Source organism: Amblyomma mixtum, chromosome 6 (genome assembly GCF_055824585.1).
Source record: "Amblyomma mixtum isolate Tamu chromosome 6, ASM5582458v1, whole genome shotgun sequence".
Lineage (NCBI taxonomy): Eukaryota > Metazoa > Arthropoda > Arachnida > Ixodida > Ixodidae > Amblyomma > Amblyomma mixtum.
In genome coordinates this window covers 145,197,196-145,218,700 of record NC_143017.1, presented here as the reverse complement: position 1 = coordinate 145,218,700, position 21,505 = coordinate 145,197,196, and the positions used below count along the sequence as shown (strand labels likewise).

Sequence of the window (21,505 nt, the reverse complement as noted above, 5' to 3'; positions counted from 1 at the left end):
ATAGTTACAACTGTTTCGCGTGACTGTGCGGCAATTTTCACTGCCTTCGAGATGTTTCCAGTGTCTGTGTTCGGCATTCGTCACACAACGCTTCGCAATCCGCAAGCTGTCTTCGCCGCATTAACAATCTTATTGTGAAGAAGCCAACTTACAAAAATTAAGGTTACCATAGGAAGCATTTGATTTCAAAGCAAAACAAAATAGCACTAGATGCTCCCAAATAGAATTACCACGCACAACGAAAATTTGAAAATCTGGTTACAATATTCGAAAAGTACGAAGAAGGCACGCGAGACCACCGAACAAAAAAAAAGGACGAGTTGTCTGAGTGTTTTGACTTCGTCAGTCAAGACTAGTCCGACTAAATTTAGCTCGCCATTAACGCTTTACCACCAAGGTTGCCGCCTTTTACCTGCGCTACCTTCTCAAAATATACAATAAAACATGCCCGCTGTTTTCGCCTAGTAGTGGCGTTACATGCGTGCAAAGACAAACCTCTTCGCGCGCTTAATTTGTATCAGTTTCTAACGCCTCCGTCTCATGACAAACGACTGGCAACATGACCCATGTTTCCTAGTCTACCTGCTGAGTAAGTATCAAGTGGAAAATGGCTTTCTGGCATGCTTCATTTTTCATCCTTACGAGCGTGTTCTCACGAAGCTATTGACATTCTAGCAAGGCATCTTTCGGTTTCTTGTTATCATTTTCTTCATGCTGGCCTCTCATTTTATTGTTACTCATTACTGCCGTCTCTTAGGAAGACCATGCAACTAACGCCTTCGTACCGGTTATATGCTCTTGACTAACAGAGGGAATGAACATTCTTCTGTGCATAGGAGTTTATGGACTGGAAAAAACGGCTCGGACTAACCGTGAAAAGCAGTTTATTCATGCGCTTACTCTCGGGAAGAAAATAGACATGCAAATATTTTTCTCTACGAGAGCCCAAGCTACGATTTGAATCGACCGGTACTGAAAAACAAAAACATATTTTAAAAACACTGCGTCTGTCCAACTCTTCGACTGCCACATGTCGAAGGACTCACTGAACAATAAATAGAATAGAAAGCACTATTTTTATCTGAGCGCTGGCTGCGACGCAAGGTGGCAAGTACCTGATAAAAGTCATGCCCTCCACCTTTATAGCGCTGAATTTCGATAACTATTCAATATACAGTGTGACTCAATGCGCGATAGATATCAATATGCATCGCACAAAGCAGGATTTCAAAAAGCCCTACGCGCTTTCTGCGGTACAAATTAATGTACAAACGTGCCCTTCTTTTTCCAACATTGCGAGGAACAATGCGAACTGAGTGGTTGAAAAATTTTTAGATGGTAATACAAAATGCTGAAATTTGGCCAATCAATCATCAATGCTTAAGAATGCTGCGCGCTATTGTTTTAAATCAAAATAATGTTTCAAAATCATTTATCATGCTCTCGCATTGCATCATTACCATTCAATATCCTTTTCACAGCTCATTCGTACGTGAAATTATTTGCAGGAAAGGGTGAATTGGAGAGACATGGGAGAGGCTTTTATTCTGCAGTGGGCGTAGTCAGGCTGATGATATGAAATTATTTGCAAAATAGTTTACTACTATTCATTGGTGAAGTAATAATCAAAGAAATGTTTATCAAAATACGCCTTGTAATGGCCCTGCAGTATCAAACAACGCACAATGGTGAGTACGAATTCGAGCTGAAAGAATATTAAGCAACCTAAACTTGGGCATACGGGATAAAAAAAAGTGGATAAAAATTTATATTGGCTGCTTATCGTCATCATTACTTGCCCTAGATTGCAGAAGGACCCTCATGGCAGCCACAAAGCGCAATGCTTGTAGCGACCATTTTCTCGGCCCTCATTTCAGAGCGCAACTAATAATATCGACGAATGGAAGCACTGGACCGTGAGGGCAGCACGAACAGAATAATAAAGTAAATAGCTGCCGACGCTTACGTCGAACCAGCGCCCTACTTACGGGGTCGCTGAGCATAAGAATCAAATGGCTGCAGTTGTTCAAGTTTCAAAGTTCGCTCAGAACAAAAACTAAGGTTTCCAATAGCCTATATTGAATTCGGTTCTGTCCTCTCCCTCGCCCCCTGGCGCATAGAAAATTGTCCCGCTGAAAAATGAGCCTCTGCCTTCTACGAACCAAGATAAGAAGAAGAGCAGAGCAAGAAACGAGGCGCATTTTTCTGTTGGTGCTGTTTTCCCGTTGTCGACGTGGGCGATGTTAATTACGTCCGCTTCCGTAAATCATAAAACACGAGAAAAGAGAACCACGAAATGTCGCATATCTGGAAGATGAAGTGTCTTAGAGGGAAAAAAAAAAAAACTTGGCTGTGACACAGTAATTAGGTTCGAGATCCCACGCCAAAAAAAAAAGATAGCGATGCAAGATCAACGAGCACTAAGACTACTTAGAACCTGCTGAGACGAAGATTAGAAACAAGGTTTAAACGCAGTAAGAGCATTAGGGCGAGAACCATGCTAAATTACCCACGCAGGGAGGAAAAAAAAGGGGGGGGGGGGGGGGGGCGTGTTCAAGGGATCTCACGATTAACCTTGGAGAGCAGATAAGATGAATGGTAGGCATTCACTACTGTTCATTTAATCCGTGGCATTCATTTTTTCTTGGCATTCCTGACCTTTGTTTACTTATTTATAAGCTTTTAGCTGGAGTGACCTGCATAACGTTCCTACCCGACGTCACCTTCCAAAAGGTTTACTGACAAAGGTTTACTGAAGACTTTACTGATTAAATATCATGAGGGCATTTAGATCACCTTAAGAGTGGCATGCGACAGCATACGCAGCAACGTTGCTGCTACCTGTTTATGTGTCCGTGTCAGTTCTTTCATCACGTACACGTTGTTCTCACTGTGATTGCATCTATATTTCTGCACACATAATAACGCGCTGAGTGAGTCTGCCGAGAACTTGCTCCAACTTGTTCGCCTTACCCTTTCCCGGTTACGTGCTTAACCACTGTTTTTCAGTTTTGCTTTTCGCGCCGGGGTCACGTGACCTTGTGACGCCATTGCCTTCCTGCCAATCACCAACTATTGTTACTAACGTCGGAAGCGGCATAGCATGACGTGCAGTGCCATGTCGAGGTGTGGCTACTGAATTTACTTTCATTCAATTAATTTAATTGCCACCTGGTACGACGGGCAGGTCGTGATCGCGTCAAAAGTTCACATGACCCCTCTCGACCAATCAGCGACTTTTGTGACAAGCACAGGACGCGAAATCACATGATGTAGAGTCTACTGCTGTGGCATTAATACACACCTTAATTCCATTAAGTATTCAGGAAGTCAGCAGAACGAAGCAGTGCAGTTATGGTTTATGGTTTATGGGGGTTTAACGTCCCAAAGCGACTCAGGCTATGAGGGACGTCGTGGTGAAGGGCTCCGGAAAATTCGAGCCCCTATAGTTTTTTAACGTGCACTGACATGGCACAGTACACGGGCCTCTGGAATTTCGCCTCATCGAAATTCGACCACAGCGGCCGGGATCGAACCCGCGTCTTTCGGGTCAGCAGTCAAGTACCATAATAACTGAGCAACCGCAGTGGCTTAGAGCGGTCATTCATTCGACTTTTCATACATGGCTGTTTGCACTGTGATAACGCCTGCCTTAACGCTTTAGTCTGGCACTAAGCTCAACTAATGCGTGGAAATCACACGTCCGCGCTGGTATATAGTTATTCGTGACAGACCTCAAACAACTGCAGACTAAGTTCAATAGTGACTAGTTCCAAGAAAAAAAAATGTCGCCGCTGGCAAAAACAGGCTAAGTTCTAAAAAAAAAAATTGGGAGACTTCATTCCGGGCACCGCTTAGTATGCTCTTTACTGGCTGAGTTGTACTCACACAGAACCTTTCCTGTTGCCAAGAAGCGACCAACATTCCGCCTCTTAAACATACATAAGCTAGCGGGAACATGGCGCACGTCTGGAGAAAACATAAAATCCACCTTACGTGCTCTTAAAACCGATTTTATTAGGTTGCAGCCTCACTAGTCGTAAATGTCTCTCGTGGGCGTATACGCGCCGGTCAAACATAACTGTTTATGAATAACTGAGGGTATAAGCTAATAATAAATTTGCCGTCTGATTTTCTTCTCATCAAACCCATTTATAACGTTTTATTTTAGATAGTTAGGCCTTGAATGAACTGTCTAAACAGCTTAATTAGTTCACTTCTTTACCGTCTTTTTAACAATTATGTGACGAAGACCCATGGTGAAGGCATAAGAATATCGAGGGAAATGCCATAACGAAAAATCGCAAAGCAAGACGTAACCTTAAAGGGGACTTTCTTGCTCTAAAAGAACTGTTTTGCTGTGCAATACGTAGTAATGTACACAGGGGCTGAAGCCTTCCTTCGAGTTCTCGACTGTCATGACAGTCGAGGACTGTTTTGACGAAGACAGTCGTCTTGTCCAAACGCTGGCTGGCGGAGTAAGGCCCCCTCTCAAACCGAGTTCACTTCGTTTTGTGTTGTCGAGAATCCTTTCTTCCCACACTCTTTCTGTCACACTTACTTTCATTTTTTTTTTACTGCAGCTTGGTGAAGTTTGCACTCAGACTGCTCTCTTCTTGTATAAGGGCGCCTTTTGCTCGATAGCCTATACAGCTCGTTCGGTCGAAAAGCTGCCGCCGTGTCCTAGAATGGACAGGAAGGCCACAGAAACGTGACGGAAATATTCCCAGAAGTTTCAAATAAAAAAGAAATTTGCAGACATTTGGATTCGAACCTGCCGTCTGCGTGCGAGGCGGGCACGAAACGTATATGTCATAATCGTTTTTTTTTTTAACAGGGTATTTACTACACGACTTGTGTGTGTACAGAAGGAGTTATATGCAGATTATTTACAAAGCACTCAGCTAGTGGTTGCACAGCAGCAGCATGAAAGGAGACACCACCACTAAAATGCCGGCAACGATAGACACCGTATCAACAGCAGAAACCACTCCGGCAGACTCTTTCATCATAGATGTCCCTGAGCTGAAACATCACTCGGCTAAAATGGCTTCTGCGTGAAACAAGAGGTTCAACGTTTCAGTCTAAAATGCGCATTTTCCACAGGGTATGAAGTGGAATGAGAAAAAAAAACATGTCACAGGGTTCGTAATCAGATTTAGTAGACACAAGGTAACATACACTGTAGGAAGAACATTTTTGTACCTTCTGTCAATTACCGTCTGTGCAATGTACCTGAAACTATCGAACATTGTTTTATCAACTGGAAGGATGGGATTTTGTTTCGGGATGGGCAGGCGAGACGGTGCATGTCATGAAGGGTCGTTGGTTCGAGCGTGTTAGAGGGGCACCAAGTGAACGCGTTGTAGTGTGTATGACAGTAAGGTGTGTTTGGGATGTGGACCGATGTTACAGTGATCTAAAAAATAAAAAAGAAGGAAAATGCGCTATCTCGCCTAATCTTAAGGTGAAGCTTAAGGGCCCTCTTAATTCTTGATAGTGGCATGGCCACTAACAGAAAAGTCCATGTATTGAATTGAATTGCAAATATAGTGAGTAACTTTTCTCAAGAAAAGTCCAGACGAGATAAAGGAACGACACAGGTAGCCGGGTAATTATCTTCATCGATGGGTTCTCTTCGAGTGCGCGAGCTTATCAGCTCCGGCCTGGACAGCTCTGCCTGAAATCTACGATCTAAGCTATCTTTTCTCCTTTTTTATTGCATGATAGCAGATTAGAAAAAGAACTGAAAGAGGATCGTAAAGTGAAACTGTGAGTGGCTCGCCCAGCACAGCTTAGCTTTCTGCGAGGATGTCGCAATTTTTTTCCGTTCCGTAGCGCACGGAAAGGATTAAATTTGCATGTTATTAAAACGAGAGAAATATGAGCTAAGCTCATAGTGGGCCGTGAGTGATGAATAGTTCGAAGGAAAAAAATAGCACAGTGTTTCGTAGGTGGCCCGGGGAATGATTAAAAAATGTTTGCAAAGTTCACGATAATCGCCCGTGAACCTGAATGCTGTATAATATGAAGCAGAAGAGCCATTTGCGGCCGCTCTAATGCAGACGATTGCGCCATGCTGCATAACGCAGCTTCTGGCTCCGTCGAAACAAAGCAATTACGGCCGGAAATATCAGTGGTCTTTGGCAATGAGTGTATGAAGTTTCTGGACCGATATATGGACTCTCCATCTCAGACATTAATACTAGTAAAAAGCATTACGGGATTTAACGGCGCTAGCCCACTACTTTATAAATCCCGCATACCTTTGAGAAAAGCACCTAAGCTGTGGGTGTGAGGCTTCTCTTGGGCCCCTTCGTGCATTGCACTCACGTTTTGTACCCCTTTGATACAAGCCCACGCCATGAAGCAATTTCAACGCGACAGTGTAAAAGGCCCCGACGCCCAGAAAAGCCGGTGTCGGCGTGGTCGGCGTCGGCGTTGTGAGCGAAAAATCACGGGCATGACTCTGGCAGATGGGCCACCAAGGTCACGTGACCTTGCGTCGTCCTCACAACCTGCCCACCGTGGCAGATGGGAATTAAATTAATTATTTGTCGCTCGGGAACAGCAACCTGTGTTTTAGAAAGGCCATCGCTAGGAGCACCTGCCATGGGGTTTATGCGCCATGAGGGTTATTAGGATTCCAAGAGATCTATAAATATATAAAATATATAATGACCTTCTGCATATAGGGGCATTAACTCATTAACGCTATCGCTTCGTACCCTTAAGGCGGAGCTGAAGTGTCCCCTCCAATTTTTTATTTCTGTTTTCTTCGGACACAGCTATAAGAAATGGAATTAAAATTTGGCTAAGATTTCACTGTGCATTTTGTACAACGCGCTACGCTTATATTATGAGCGTCATGACAGCTCTCATGCTATCAAGGCGTTCTACAATTTTAGTTTCACTTGTGGGTCAGTCTATCCCACTAATACCATAATTTGAGGACCATTTTTGTGAGAATCTTTTAAAGGCCCAAATTTTTCAAACCGTACGGACTAATATTTTATCAGTTTGCACGTATAGTCGTCATTTTTCTCCATTCCCGATGCGAACGATGGATGAGGCATTAGACAAGGCAAGATTACTTCTAGTCATTAGGCTCTGAGACATTCTCTGAAGAGTTTTGTATACTTTCTACAGAATATTTATGGTATAATGAACAAAGGGCAAATATTTATCAAAGGCTCTCAGTTCATGACAATTTATACAATATGGTAAATTGTAATTTGGTACCAAATGTGGCACTACGTTGGTGTGTAGCACTGCGATACCACTTACTTTACCGAAAGTAACAGGCAAATATCCAGTTGCATCACATTCGTGATTCTCAGTAAACTGCGACATCCGCTTTTCCTCTACCGCTCTTTCTTTCTTCTTTTTCTCTCTACGTACAGGCGTTCCCACATTTCTCCCCAGAAGTACCTGCAGCGTGAACTGCCATAAACTAGGTGAAATGTTATTATTAATCGTATACATTCGACTGGAAGACCGATAGGTCAAATCAAAAGGAGATCGCGCTTTTCAGCTAATGGGCTTTTTAGTTTCGGCACACATGAGATATGTCCAGCAACGGCTAAACTTCTGGTGTTTTATGAAAAGCTGCCAGTATACGGAGATTTCGATTCACTAAGCTCCATAGCATAGTATTTCTTCCGAAGGCTGTGCCTCGGAGGCGAGTGACGTTTTGCTACGTGATGATAAGTGACGTTCTTTTCCTTCATCTTCATGTGAGCTGTGGTTCGGAGTATTTTTCTCTTGAAAAATTGGTTAATCTTTGAAACATACAAAAGGACGTACGGACAAACACAAGGTTTTCTTTTTACCTTTACAGATTTTTGTTATAAAAATCTTGCGAGATACATAGGTGCGATAAGCTGAGCTGGATTTTGCAGCAAGGCGGACATTACGTACCTCATATAGATTTATAATTAACCAATGACGTAAATAAAATAATAAAATCAAATAATAAACTTTTTATTTCTGGCTTTAGGGGCAAGGTGATATTGCGAAACTAATGGCCGTCAACACCGAAGGCGAGCTGTGCTTTTAAATTTTCGTATTCGGCAATGCGCTTCGCAATACCGAACTTCAAAAAATGCGCATTTGAAAGCCCGTTGAGTTGGTTTTCTCGCATTGCATATTTGCAAAATAGCGTCTTTTTTTCTCCTTATAGATCAAATACAGGCACAGTTGGTGTATTTTATGATGTAGAAGTTAACATATTTCGTACAGAGCGTTATGCAGCTTGATTTTTATCAGAAACTGCAAATCTGGTTAACGCGTCTGCCACAGCTGTAACGGTAGCCACTGTCCACCATTGCAACCTCAATAACCGGGCGATGCTGTCGAATTTAAATTTCGATGAAACGATCGAACTTCCGTGCACTGAGATATTGGGCCCGTTAAACAGTCCCTGGCAGCCGAATTCACACCGGGTATCTATATTGTGGCATTCGCCAATGCCAACAGGGTATGTTGGGAGTCTAAGAATTATTTTTTCTTCTCATATTTAGCAGTTTTGTCCCTGTGGTACCAGACGCGCGAAAGTGCTGCAGACGCACCTTATCACCCCGTCATACACGTCACAGGAACCCCACTGCTGCTACAGTAAATGCATAATGCGTGAAACGCCGCGCCACGTGCTCGACGTCCTGTAGCGGAGCGAAGATCAGTCATGCAAAATGTCTCGTGCAGATGTGCGTCCTAGCTTGCAGAAGAGGTCGCGCGAGTTGAGCGTTCGACGACGAGCGAAGCCGAACTACATGAGTGAGCTTGACCGGGTCCCGAAGGGAGCACAGAGATGCGCGTTTCGAGCCGATCGCGTCTAGTGATGAGTATCGACGGTTAGGAAACCATGCATGCCGACAGCTGCAGCCTGCCTGCGTGCTGCGCGATAAATGAGGACTTTGGCGTGCTGTGGGGAGCAAAATGTACGAAATGGCGAAACCGCGTGACTGATCCTCGCCGACTGGCCAGAGGGTTGCTTTAAACGTTATACCCTGCCATCCACTTTGACAGAGTCGCTAACACTTAAATAATTATTTTTTAGTGTGAATGCATGATTCTCTAACGCAACCGCTCCGCGATATTTGAACGTCGTTTTCAACGCATCTGCTTATTAATTGAGCGCTTCCTAGCCATTATATATCTAACCTTATTACGAAAGCTGACTATAAAGATATATATATATATTTATATATTGAGGAACGCTTCATTCAGGTAAATATTTATTGCGAGTCGACGTTTCGGACAGATGTAACAAGTGAAGGCGGGCTAGTTGGTGGTTGACAATGGAGTGCATATTGCAACCGCGCAAAACGACGAGGGACGAAGAGTCTTGTCCTGTACTTTCCTCTCTTCGTCCCTCGTCGTTTTGCGCGGTTGCAATATGCACTTCATTGTTTCGGACAGAGCCTGTCCTTTTCCACTCTGTCCGAAATGTCTACTCGCAAACTCACAATTATTGTTTATATATATATATATATCAAAACTGATTTCTTGGCAGCTGATTGGTAAATATAAGATAAAGTCAACGGAAATTGAAAAACATAGCAGGATTTAATTCACGACATCTCACAGTCGAGGCGTTCCAGCCGGTTCAACAGGCCAGCGGCGAGCGGTTCAATCGGGGAGCGGGAAGCAGCGTCCAACGAGGCACATTATATATATATATATATATATATATATATATATATATATATATATATATATATATATATATATATATATATATATATATATATATATATATATATATATATATATATATATATATATATATATATATATATATATATATATATATATATATATATATAACAGTTCATTCTCTGCGTTACCATGGCCGACGAGGCAAAGCATAAAGCCCGATACATCAGTCATACCCAATCACCATGCAGAAAGGCGCCGACGAATTCACTTTGAAGCTGCCGACCCTTGTTTCTCAAGGCACCACCACGTTGGCAACGCAACCCTCCTTGCATTAGAAATAGCCGCGTGGTCGTAACTTAAACAGTAGAGTTAGTAACCTCAAATTTCTCAACACCTCTATCTCAGATTTCCACACATGTGCAGTGCGAAACACGCGATCTTTAAAGGGATACTAATCTGGAAGACTAAGTCAAAATAGACCGATAGGTGGACTCATCTGATAGCAAATATGTCATCGTTCAGCGAAAACTACGTTTTTATGCGCCATAAAATTTCGTAAAAGCGAGGCACATGTGGCGCCGCCACTGAAGATTCGTCTTGATTGGTTTGAATGGTTTCTTGAATCTTGAATGGTTGCGGGACTTTTATTTGCGGCTTTCTCAACAACGCACCCACCCTTCCGCGTAGAATAAATGGTCTCCACCCCTTCTTTTAACTTTCTATACCCTGCATTCCACTCCCCTTTTCTCAACTTAAGCCCTATGACAGACTTCTCCATAAAACAAAACGCAGGTAGTGTTCTCGAAGAATAATTTATCCGCTTTCCTTAGTTTGATATTTCCCTTTAGTGACCGTTAAGCTTAACCCATTAACTTTGCTCCTGTCGGCGTACGCTGCAGTGAAGCTGTGTATTGCAAGAGCGATAAAATTCTGCGCCATTAGCTGTGAGTACATCCGGACATTGCATCAGAGCGCATTAATCAAGTCCCAATTCAAAGTGCAATCTTCATACAGCGTCTAAGCAAACGTTCTGTGAACAGTGAGGACACCGTTCGTCAGCTGACAAAACTGTTGGGCCCTCCTGTATTTTATGTAAGGCGACTGGCCTTTCTTGACTCATTTAAGTTTGCGCTGTTGTTATCTGTATGCGCATGCGCATGTGTCTGCTATGTCTTCTGTTATATTTTTATGCTCCCTGCATTACAACGCGGTAGTAGGCCGGATGCTTATTTTGCTAATCTGGCTGCAATTTCCTCTTTTTATTATACCTACACAACTTGCGCGTCTAGTTTTCTGCACAGTCTATCAGCAAGAGTGAGACGTAACACGTAGCCACCGCAACAACAATTGCACAAGAAGTACATCAACACATTTCACCACTCCTTGTTAGGCAAGAAAAGTATTCATTTCATTAAACATTTATGTTTCAGAAACACTTTAAACAACAGCATTTTAGGTCAATACCGGCAATCAAGCTCTGCCTCTAACCGACTCCAAGGTATAAAGCGGTGCGGACTCACTCTCACATTACGCAGGAACGCCCAAAGGTCGACCGGGTCGAACTTGAAAGGGCAGCAAATAATGAACAGACATCAAATAACGACCAACCCCTGCGGCGCGAGGCAGGAGTAAAGCAGCTTCCGCTCGATTGGCGCTTGTCTTTAAAGAACGCAGCACCTTGTTCCAACGAGCCGAAGCAAGCGCTCGCTCTGCCTGAGCTCCGCTCGTGCCTAAATAATAGAAAGAGCCAACGAAAGAGCAGCGGCAGCGCCATCGCGGCCGCGCGAAGGAGCGGCTTCCATCAGGAGCGCCATAAAGCGGAGCGAGAAACAGCGCGCCTTTTAAGGGGAGAGCGAAACCCCTTTGGCTCTGCCCCGAAGAGTTTGCCGGTGTAGCGACTCTGAACCGCCGCAACGCCGGGCGAACTAAAAGCGAAAGACAGAGTAATGGCGCGGGGAGCGGACTCGCCAGGTTGTAATCACTTAAATTTCCTCTCACGACGACAACGACGGCGAAGACGACCAGAACGACGGTTTGCGCTTCTCCGAGGAGCGTGAACCCGTGTACCCGGCAAGGAGAACGAAGGAGAGAGGGATAGAAGGAGAAGGGGGGCACAGATACAGAGAAAGCGTTTCTCGAAAGGGAGCTCGGGCGCTGCAGTATAGCTTGGCTGCGCCTTGTTCAGAGCGTTGCGGTGCTGCCTGCGTAGTCTGGTTTAGGAGTAGAGCGCTAAAGCGGCACCTCATCCCTGTTTTTTCTCCTTATTTTTCTTTCTTCTTCCAACCTCTCTAGTCAGGCTTTCGGCCGCGCCTTTCAGTTCGTGGTTTTGCTTAGCGAAAAAGTATTAAAAAAAATCCTCCTGCAAACTTACCGCAGTGTTTTGTTTTCAGGTTATCCACTATCGATTTGCTTTCTTTTTTTTACCCCTACTAAATCTCTCCTTCTTTTTTTTCTTTCTTTGTGCCTCTCTTTCGATCTTCACATGTCCGAGGAAAGAATGGCATGAGGTGAAAAGGATGAGCTTCCACTGCACTTCAGGCTGCATGGTTGGTCGACCTGATATTCCACAGCTGAGCTGAGCTGGCGGTATCTTGGCGCGAAGGCGGGTGTTTTACACGCCAACGTAAGTTTTTCGTTTTGTGTGCGCGTTTGGAACTTACCGGTGCTGTGAGGAAAAAAAAAGTAATAAATGTATTCTGCGTTTCAGAGTTCACGAACGAAAAGGGGTAAAGACACCCTGAGAGAAATGGAACGAGGAAGAAAGGAATCGAAAAGTGTTATAAATAATACTCTTGGAATAAATATATGACTGTAATGAGCAGTTTCCTACATTATCCAGTGGTTGAATGACCTCGCTTGCTAGAGTAGTGACCGGCATCTTAAGAACCGATCCAAAGAAGCATGCTGTTCTCAAACGCACTGTGTTTGGGCGATAATCGATTGCAGAGTACGCCGCATACACGCGAGGCTATAAATTTTCGTTCGCAATTCACAAAGCTGACTTTGCTTTGAGAGTCACGGATGCAAAGTTCATTGATCACTGCTCCATCTACATGCGCTCTCTTGCGTTCGTACTATCCCCTTTTTTATTCCACATTTTTCGATTGTCGCCTTCATTTAGCGTGTGGCATGTTAGACGCCTTAATCAAAAATAGAATGACAGTGTAATCTACAAAGCCCTAGCTGTTGAGGTTCATGCAAACTCTTTCGAGTTATTCGTCATGCATGACGACGTGAAGCTTGCTTGAATGGTTATGTTCAATGTGGCGGCTGAGGGCATCGTTAGACTTCTTCGTTAATTATAACGACGTGAAATGAACTTGTATGTATGGTTTATGGCAAAGTAACGCCGCGGATGACAAGTGTAGTATGTTGGAGCGTAAACACTCTGAAGTATAAGTATTACCTAGAAGCGCATGTCAATATGTTTCTAGTAATACCGATGCGTTAAGCTCTCGAAGACGCCAGATAGGTGCGCGCAAGCACAGCAATACCGACCAGCTTACGTGACTAGCGTATTATTCAAGAGCACCAGCGACATCTGTTTTCTAAAGGGCAGTATCTAAGGGCTTCCATTTCTTCTTTTTTTCCTCAACTTCGGTGGTATAATCTTCAAGTCGTAGAAATTTTCGATTGCTCTCAGTGCATCCTTGCGCTTTAAAATTTAGCGCCAAACGATAATTAAACAAAAGAACATTGGCAGGAAATTCGTTTTTCTCTCTCTATTCCTTTCTCCAACACGTCTCTATGCACTTATAAGCTAAAAAAGAACCTACAAATTCCAGGCAAACAAATTTCATGCGTTTCACTCTTCCATGAATGTTAACTTGTTTAAAGCTCACACGTACTGTAACGAGTTTATTCAGGCTACACATACTTTCACACTATGCCATGCGCGTAACCGGAAGCCAGAAGTGTTGCCAGTAAGGTGCGTAATACTACACGACTTGGAGCTAGCTTTTTCTATGTTTTTATTTTTCATCATGACGGTATAAATGGTTCACCAATCATCCTAAAGTGTTCCCAGAAGTTCCTACACTCTTAACCAGCGCCTGCTTGAGAAGAGAATTGTGAAGCCTTGCGATGAATAGATCGCTGCCTGCGCACTGACGCCGGTCTCTGACTCCTAGATTGATTTGGATAAAAATTAATGAACTGATGCTGTGTCGTACTAGTTCTCGAAGTGGAAAAGTAAGAATATACCCTCCGGCTCATAATTTCTTCACATCGAAGCGGAACAAACAGGTGGCACCCGAAAATCAGTGTCCGCTCGAGTGACTACCTGGAACTATTGAAAGGTCATCATGGCTGTCCAAGCGATGGCCGATAGTCGGTCACATGAGCCTGTTATTTGCGAGGTGCACTGAACAATTAGCCCCTTGCTTTCCGGCGTACAGTCCTAGCTTTCCTGATTTTGGCGCTAAAAATCTGGGACTCAAAGCAGAAATAGTGGCATTCTTGGCTACTTTGTATCCAAATATTCGATGCGACGTTAGTGCCGTCAAAGAACCCAAGGTGGTGGAATCAATTCGAAGCCCTCTTCTAAAGCATATTTCAGTGCCAGCATATTAAGATTTCTTCACATAGACAATAAGAATAATATTTCTTGCGCCACGCACTGCGTTCATTTGGTGCTGAAATCGACTTGTATAACTGAACAAAGACGAGCTTGCACGATATCAGTGTTTTAAACGAATAAATAATGGTTAGGTTTTTTAATGCATTTTCCTTGCCGGAGTCACACTCTTAACTACGACAGACGCCGTAATGAAGGGATCTGGATTAATTTCGATCTTCAGGTGTTCTTTAACGTGCACCAAAATCTCAGTAAACGGCAGTTTCTTCATCTTTCCTCCATCAAAATGCGACCATCGTGGCCGGAGATTAATCCCGTGATCTTATCCTCAGCAGCCGAATGCCGCAGCCACTGAGCCTTCCGCGGTCGTTTGGAAGAAACAGTGAGCAAAATTAAATTCAAAAGTGACACTGCACTGTGACCAAATGCAAAAATGGGCATGTTGCCTACCGAATGAGTAACACTGCGCCTTATTGTGGTTTCTACTTCTTTTCTCACTGTTAAACGCGAATTTGATCAAGCTAACTTTAAAAAACGAGGCGAAAATGCGAAGGGCACCTGCCGAAGATTAATGACGCGAGGCAGATAAATGGTTTCTTTTCAGAAATACTTCACCCAAGCGAAGGTAAACTTTTAGTATCTCACCAACAGGATGTCGTTTCCGTTTGCCTTGCAGCACTCGCAAGGGAGAGAAAAGCAGTGGCAGAGCCGTGACTGTCTGTGCTATTTTTCGGGACAAAGATATAGTACAAGGTTTTTCATTTTATTCGATAGAAGGTTTTAGTAAAAAGCTATATCATCTACACGAAACCACTCTTGAAATTGAAATGGTGTTGTCTGACCAGGTGGATATCTCGTTGAAACGTGTTTGTGAGTATTAACCCCTTAAATTACTAGCGTATTAAAATTACCGTTTTAACCCCTGCAGTATGCAAATCCTAAACTGAATAAGTGAAACGCCAGGCTTAATCTCGTTGCAGAGACGTCCTAGCAACAACACAATGCATATAGCTACCACGTTTAAAATCTGATGCAGGTCTGTTTCTACAACAGTTTTTTTTTTTTATTATTAATGGGAACCCATAGCCTTTCTCGACACACCCTCACGCCACCAACAACGTAAATGAAGCTCATTACTACTCAGCTCTCTTTCGTCTAATTTTATTTTAAGTCGGCTTTCTTCTATAATCTCTGCTGTGGAGGGTTTATTTTCTCCTACTGGTCTTAGCATGCCAGCTGCGTATATATAAAACATCTTTTTCTTAATGCGGTCAGAGCTCGAGAGGAAAGATATTCCAGGCCTATAATCGCGCAAGCAATTAGAGGAAGGACCTTATTCAACGTGCATATGTTATCCTTGATGTAGCGCATAAACAGCACATAATTACTCTGCTAGAATGTACGAGATCGTTTTCACATTTGGGACATGAACACTGAACACTGTTGTGGGAAAGCAATGGTGGGATTGTAGATGACTTAAAATATTTGATCTTGGAAATTACACGGCAAAATAGCAGACTGATCATAGAAATGCCAGGATGTAAAGAAGCATTTTACCAAAGGTGATCTCTATATCAAAATACTGTTGGATTGTCTTCCTAGTTATCAAGGATGCAATTGCAGCTGATCTAAATACCGTTAGAAAAGTCGAAATTCAAAGGCACAAATAAAGGCCATCTGAACCCGCTGTTCACCAATTCTAGTAACCTACTGTTTCTATGTGGCATCTTACGCGAATTCGGCGTCTTAGTACGAAATCACTATTTAACGAGGACTAACCGGCACACAGAGCTTGTGTGAAGCTAGACCTTGGGGTTGACCTTAGCCAAACCTTAAATAAATCAATAAAGTGAATATTGCCGCAACTGGGATTTGATCCCGCGGTAATGCGAACAGATCAGCTTTACTGGCACCTGCACGAGAGCCCTATGCTGTCCCCGCAGTCGATCGCGCCTCGTGTTAAACTGCAACATGCTCTCGCGCTGTGCATCATTGCACATCGTCGGCTTCTTCAAGTAATACCAATGTCGAACTAATATACACACTCTCGCGCTGTGCATCAACTAATACTACTATCGAACTAATATCGTCGTCAGACGTGCCGACGAGCCAGCAAAGCAATACCATGAGCCCAGCAGACTAAACACATCCTTTCACACGTCTGCTTGGTCTAACTGCGTTAAAACGCTACCATTTTTTTCTTGGAGGGGGGGGGGGGGGGGGGGGTGCATTTGACCACGTGATCGTTCTGCAATAGTTAGAGGCGATAGGTTTCTAAGCGCAGCTAATATCTGTAACTCGATGTTCTCTAGCAGCCTTTCTAAACAAAAATATTCATGCGCCCACTGATTTGCAGGAAGCCGGGTGCAGGCACCCACATTTCCAACTTTGCATTTTGTTAAACAGTATGTTTTCTCTGCGCCAGCGTAGCTGCCAGGAGTGGACCCAGAAGATCTCAAAAGCGTTTTATTCCATTCTGTTCTTGGCAAAATACTCTCTTAACCTTCTGTGTTTTAGTCCTTCTCCCAAGATAATGCAGCAGCTATTCTATAAGGCATACAATGATCCTAAGTAATTGGCACAAGCCAAGCTCCAACGCTCTCGCAAATGTCCACCTTCACAACTTTTATACACTCATCCTTCGTTCAGGGAAGCGAAGTACAGCCATTGGGTAGCTCTATTGCACCACCGGCCATCCCGAGACATCACTATTTGCATGACTTTACCCCAGGTAACACATTCTTCTTAGTACTTTCTGTCTGACACGTACGGCCAGCGCTAGGACCCGACAGTTTTGTGTACGACATACTACGCCGAAGTTCTTCCTTCCAGATAAATTAGCATAGCATATAGAAGAAAGCATCAAGCCAAAAAAAACCTGTACAGAGTAGCATAAAACATTAGGGTTCTAGTTCCCATTTTTTGCACTCTTCTTACTGAGACATGAATCGTATTTTTTTTCTCCATGATTTTGACTCCCATGAAAAAAGGTGACTGTACAGAGACGCTAGAAGAGATTATGTGAAACAAATGTATTCATAAAATGCAGTGACTAAGTGCGCCCGCGTCTACTAACATAAAGGCATAGAATGCGCAGACAAGGTGCTCTAAGCTGGTATTGAAGGTTGATTCTTCTTTTTTATGAAGACAGGATGCCCGCAGCACTTGAGACATGACAATATCACGGTGAGTACGCTTACGACGGAGCTAAAAAAAATTTTCGACTTAACTATAACAAAGGCAAAATGCTGGCGAAGAGCGCTTAGTTATCGCACTAAATGGATGCCGGTGTCTGTTGCATGCGCTACCACTTCATGCTTGTCAATACATCAGGCTGTGAGATGGAACACGTGCTTTCACTTCCAGCTGCTGTCTTCCTACAGGTAAGATGTTTCTTTTTTTTTTTTTGCGCACAGAGAAAATTGCGCGGCTTTAAACCTGCGCCTTCGCCGGTTTAAAGCAGGCGTTCTTTGCAGTCCCAGTCAAGCTGGATTTAGCCAAAACGGTGGCACGGGTTCAAAGTAAGCGCGGAGAAAGGAAAAATCCATCACCGTTGCCTAGCGTGTTTGCACGATGCTCGGCACTCTTCAAGCTTCACAAGCACGCGAACCGCGCAGGTCAGCCTGTAATAAGTTTAGACATCCTTCTGTTTGTTTATTTCTATTTACACTTCTCTCGCTTCGCCAAGCTCTTCTCGGGGGCTTGCTAAACAGCGTTTCGCACGAAATGCGGGAAAACGTTTTGTCTGTAAACATTGAGGCCGGCAGCCGGGAAGGGTTTCCGAGTGCGCTCAACCAATACTGAACTACTCTAACCGCGTCTTTCTTAATCTTTTCTTTTTCTAATTTTTCTGCACTTCGCAATGACCTTAGAAGAGGGTTGCGCAAAACGACCTGAGAATTTGTGGGTGCATTTTTTCAAGCGCCTTGTTGCGGGAAGTGGAGTGCATTTTTTTGTGTAATCGCCAGATGTTTTAGAACCTACAGTAATTAGTAGATTTTGGTCCAAACAGTCTATTCTTACTTCTCTACGAAGAGAAAAATAAAACAGGGAAATAAAAAGTGTAAAAAATGTGCTAACTTTGAAAATGATCTTCTTAGCACGAAACCATGCCGAACAATTCTGGACAAAGGCATTTTTCAGCAGCAACCAGTTTATGAACGCAGCTTTTTCATATATTGTAACATTTCACTATAACAATCAATATATCCGCACATCTCCCATCGACAGGCTCGCATTTTTTTTTTTTTTTTTGTCGTCAAAAGTGTTCCCCATAGGTTTTCTATGGCAGTCTTAACTGCTCCATGCGAGCAATGGAAAAAATTTACAAGAAAGATTTTGCTACAAGTCTGAAGAATGAACCATTACTTTAAACATTTAGATAACAACACCTTACAATGATCCAATATTCAAAACTTTTGTGCAAGAATGTTGGATGTGACCAACCACGAAGTGGTTTGGGTAGAGAGCACAAGCTTTAGAGGACGACTGTGGTGCAAGGCATGAAGCACCGCCTTTTACGGTGTGGAACACGCAGAAAATTTTATAAAATTTGAAAGAAAAATTGAAAAAAAAATAAAAATGGTATTTACGAAGGAAGCGGCGCAGTAACTGTCTTAGTTCTCGGTGGACACCTCATCCGTGCCGTGAGTGAAGGGACGAAGAATGAAGTGAAAGAAGGAAGAAAGAAAGCGGTGCCGCAGTGGAAAGCTCTAGAGTAATTTCGGCCACCTGGGGATCTTTAACGCGCACAGAAATCGCACAGCACACGGGAACCTTTAATTAAGGATACGCCCTGGTAAAACTCGACTTTCTGTGCCATCACAGCTGTTCTGCCCGTTAAGTTCTTAGCATACCCAACTTTTATCCCATAGTGCTGCAGACAGCAGGAACCGCAGTAGCTGGCAACGTTTTGCTTTCGTTTATTTTACACCCTGGTAGGATGTGAGGCGTTTAACCTTCCGAATCCGCACGCGGGCTATTATACACTCCGCAGTGGAGGTCTCAGTCTAATTTTGACCACCTGGGGTTCTTTACGAGCCCTAATGCCGTCTCCTTCAAGCTGCGACCGCCGTAGTTTTTCTGTACTGATTCTCTGTGATAGCGCCCTGTTCAGCTGCTGAGCCATGGTATCGGGATCGAATCCTGACAGTGGTGGCCCGATTTCTATGCGGGCGAAATGCAAAAACGTGTGTGGCTGCGCAATGTTAGTCCATCCTAAAGAATCCCAAGTGGTCGAAATTAATCCAGAGCTCTCCATTACGGCGTCACTTATTGTCCACGGGCAATTTCCTGACGCTGAATTCGTATATCGTTTACAAAACGGTCTTTCGGATAACATTTGATTTCGGAAGGGCCGTGCCGATGTTGTCTCCTCGCGTAAAGCTGTCGACTACTCGCAAACCTCTTCAATAAGACAGCGTACTGAACGCAACAACGCACCTGTTAACGCGGTACAGACTCGGCGCTTACCTTGGAACGACAGGCAGCTGATAGTCCAGCAAAGCAGCCACCACAGTGCTCTTGAGAGGGACATAATCCGCTGTGCAACAGGGAGGCCTTCCACGCACTCACAGCGTGCTCGAGCGAGAGCGGGGAGAGTATGCGAGAAGAAACTTGGTCGCGGACGCCCAGGCACTTTCTAAACTCCGCGCGCGGCGGCGATAGCGCGCACGTGGGTGAACAGCCTGAGCCGGCAACGGGACGAAAACACAGCCGCGTGGGGGGTATCCGTCCGACGCGCGCTTTCCTCTTCCTCCTCTGCTCTCCCGCCGGTCACTCTCGTCCCGGAGTGATGATGAGAACAGAACGGACGCCCACAGACACGCAGTCAACTCCGCCGACGCGAGGAAAAAAACGCAGTCCACAGGAAGCGAAGAAGTGCGAATCTACGAACGAGCGAAAGGATGTCGCCGCGAAACGAAGCGCTGATGCTGTTGTCAACACGTGAGCGCTTTGATCCGGATGTCAGGGCAACTTCTGATCTGGCGGCAGTCGAAGACCCTCCTCTTCTTCCCTTGTCGATAGTCTACAACTCGAAGCAAGTTTTTCGATACTCCGAAAAGAACAAAAAAAGAAGCGGGCGCCGACGGTCGCCCGGGTGTTGTGAGCGCGAAGCGACAGAGAGCAAAGGGAAGGACGCGACGATCGCTGGAGAGCGGCAACGAATAAACAACAAACGTCGACGACGGCAGCAGCAGCACAGAGCACGCGCGTGACTTCAGGCGACGGCGGAGCGCCGACTGAGGAGGCAGCAGCCCGGAGCGGCGGCGTCTGAGGCGCGGAGCATCGTCGCCGCTAACTTTTGGGCCAAGCGCGCTTGGACCGGGGGCGAAGCTATCGCTCCACTGGCTGCGACCGAGTAAGGGAGCGCGCCGCCCGCGGGATCCGCTACACTCTCGGCGCTGGCGCCGCTAGGCGACCGCCGGGGGAGCGGTTGGGGGAGGGAGAGGAAGACCCCTGACGTCATCGCGCCCTCGGAGGGGAAATTGAGCACTGGACTCGGGTCGAGACCGCTGCCGCCATCTACCAGGGGATGGGAGCAGTGACAGCAGCTGAAACCCAAAATCCCTAATTCGTTAGTGCGTGTGGACAAGATGCGGATGGCTAAAGTGAACCGTTTGCTTTTGGATACGACTGCATTTCCTTAACCAGCGCAGAAAAACATTAAAGAACAAAGCACCTGTCCTTTTTGCTTGTTTAGATTGCTTGTTTTACTGCAAAAATGAGTCAGTCGCGAGAGGGAAACTTTGGAGCAAAGTTTTTTGCTTGTCCGTCAAACTTCACTCCCTGAATCCGAGGAAGGAAATAACAACGAAAATGGCAATACAGGAGGGTTTTCTTTTTTTCCCGATACAAATCAAAACACAGTGACCCTCTCTTCCAGAGATATAACGTAAACAAAATTCGAGACTGACAAATATCGACTCCGGCGCGAATTCTATTTTGGTATAAAGAAACATACTAATTCTATATTACTTGACATCGCTAATTTACGTTTAAACGTGCCCGCCTACAGCACACGTCACTCTGAAAAGTGGGAGGTTAAAACGCATCGGACAACTTATAGTAAACAAATGCTTGAGAGGAATTTACCGCACCTAATAAATTCCCTTAATAAAAATGGCATCAGTATCGAAAAAATTAGCCCCTCAAATTTTAAGACTTTCTTGAGTTCATGTGGTTTTGACCGATCATGTAGTGTGTTGTAAGAGTTCTTTTTCATCTTATCTTCTATGTATATCTGGGTGATTGTTTTTCCAGGACAGG

General features: G+C 44.4%; 1 protein-coding gene across 1 annotated transcript in view; it reads right to left on the bottom strand.

The window, feature by feature from the left end:
* Positions 1-20,600, bottom strand: part of LOC149340669 (uncharacterized) — a 112,809-nt gene extending 92,209 nt beyond the window's left edge. Inside the window, exon 1 of the mRNA XM_089551328.1 lies at positions 19,709-20,600. Coding sequence (XP_089407454.1) covers positions 19,709-19,772 — 64 coding nt within the window. The 5' untranslated portion in view covers positions 19,773-20,600. The remainder of the gene's footprint in view (positions 1-19,708) is intronic.
* Positions 20,601-21,505: the final 905 nt, after the last annotated feature.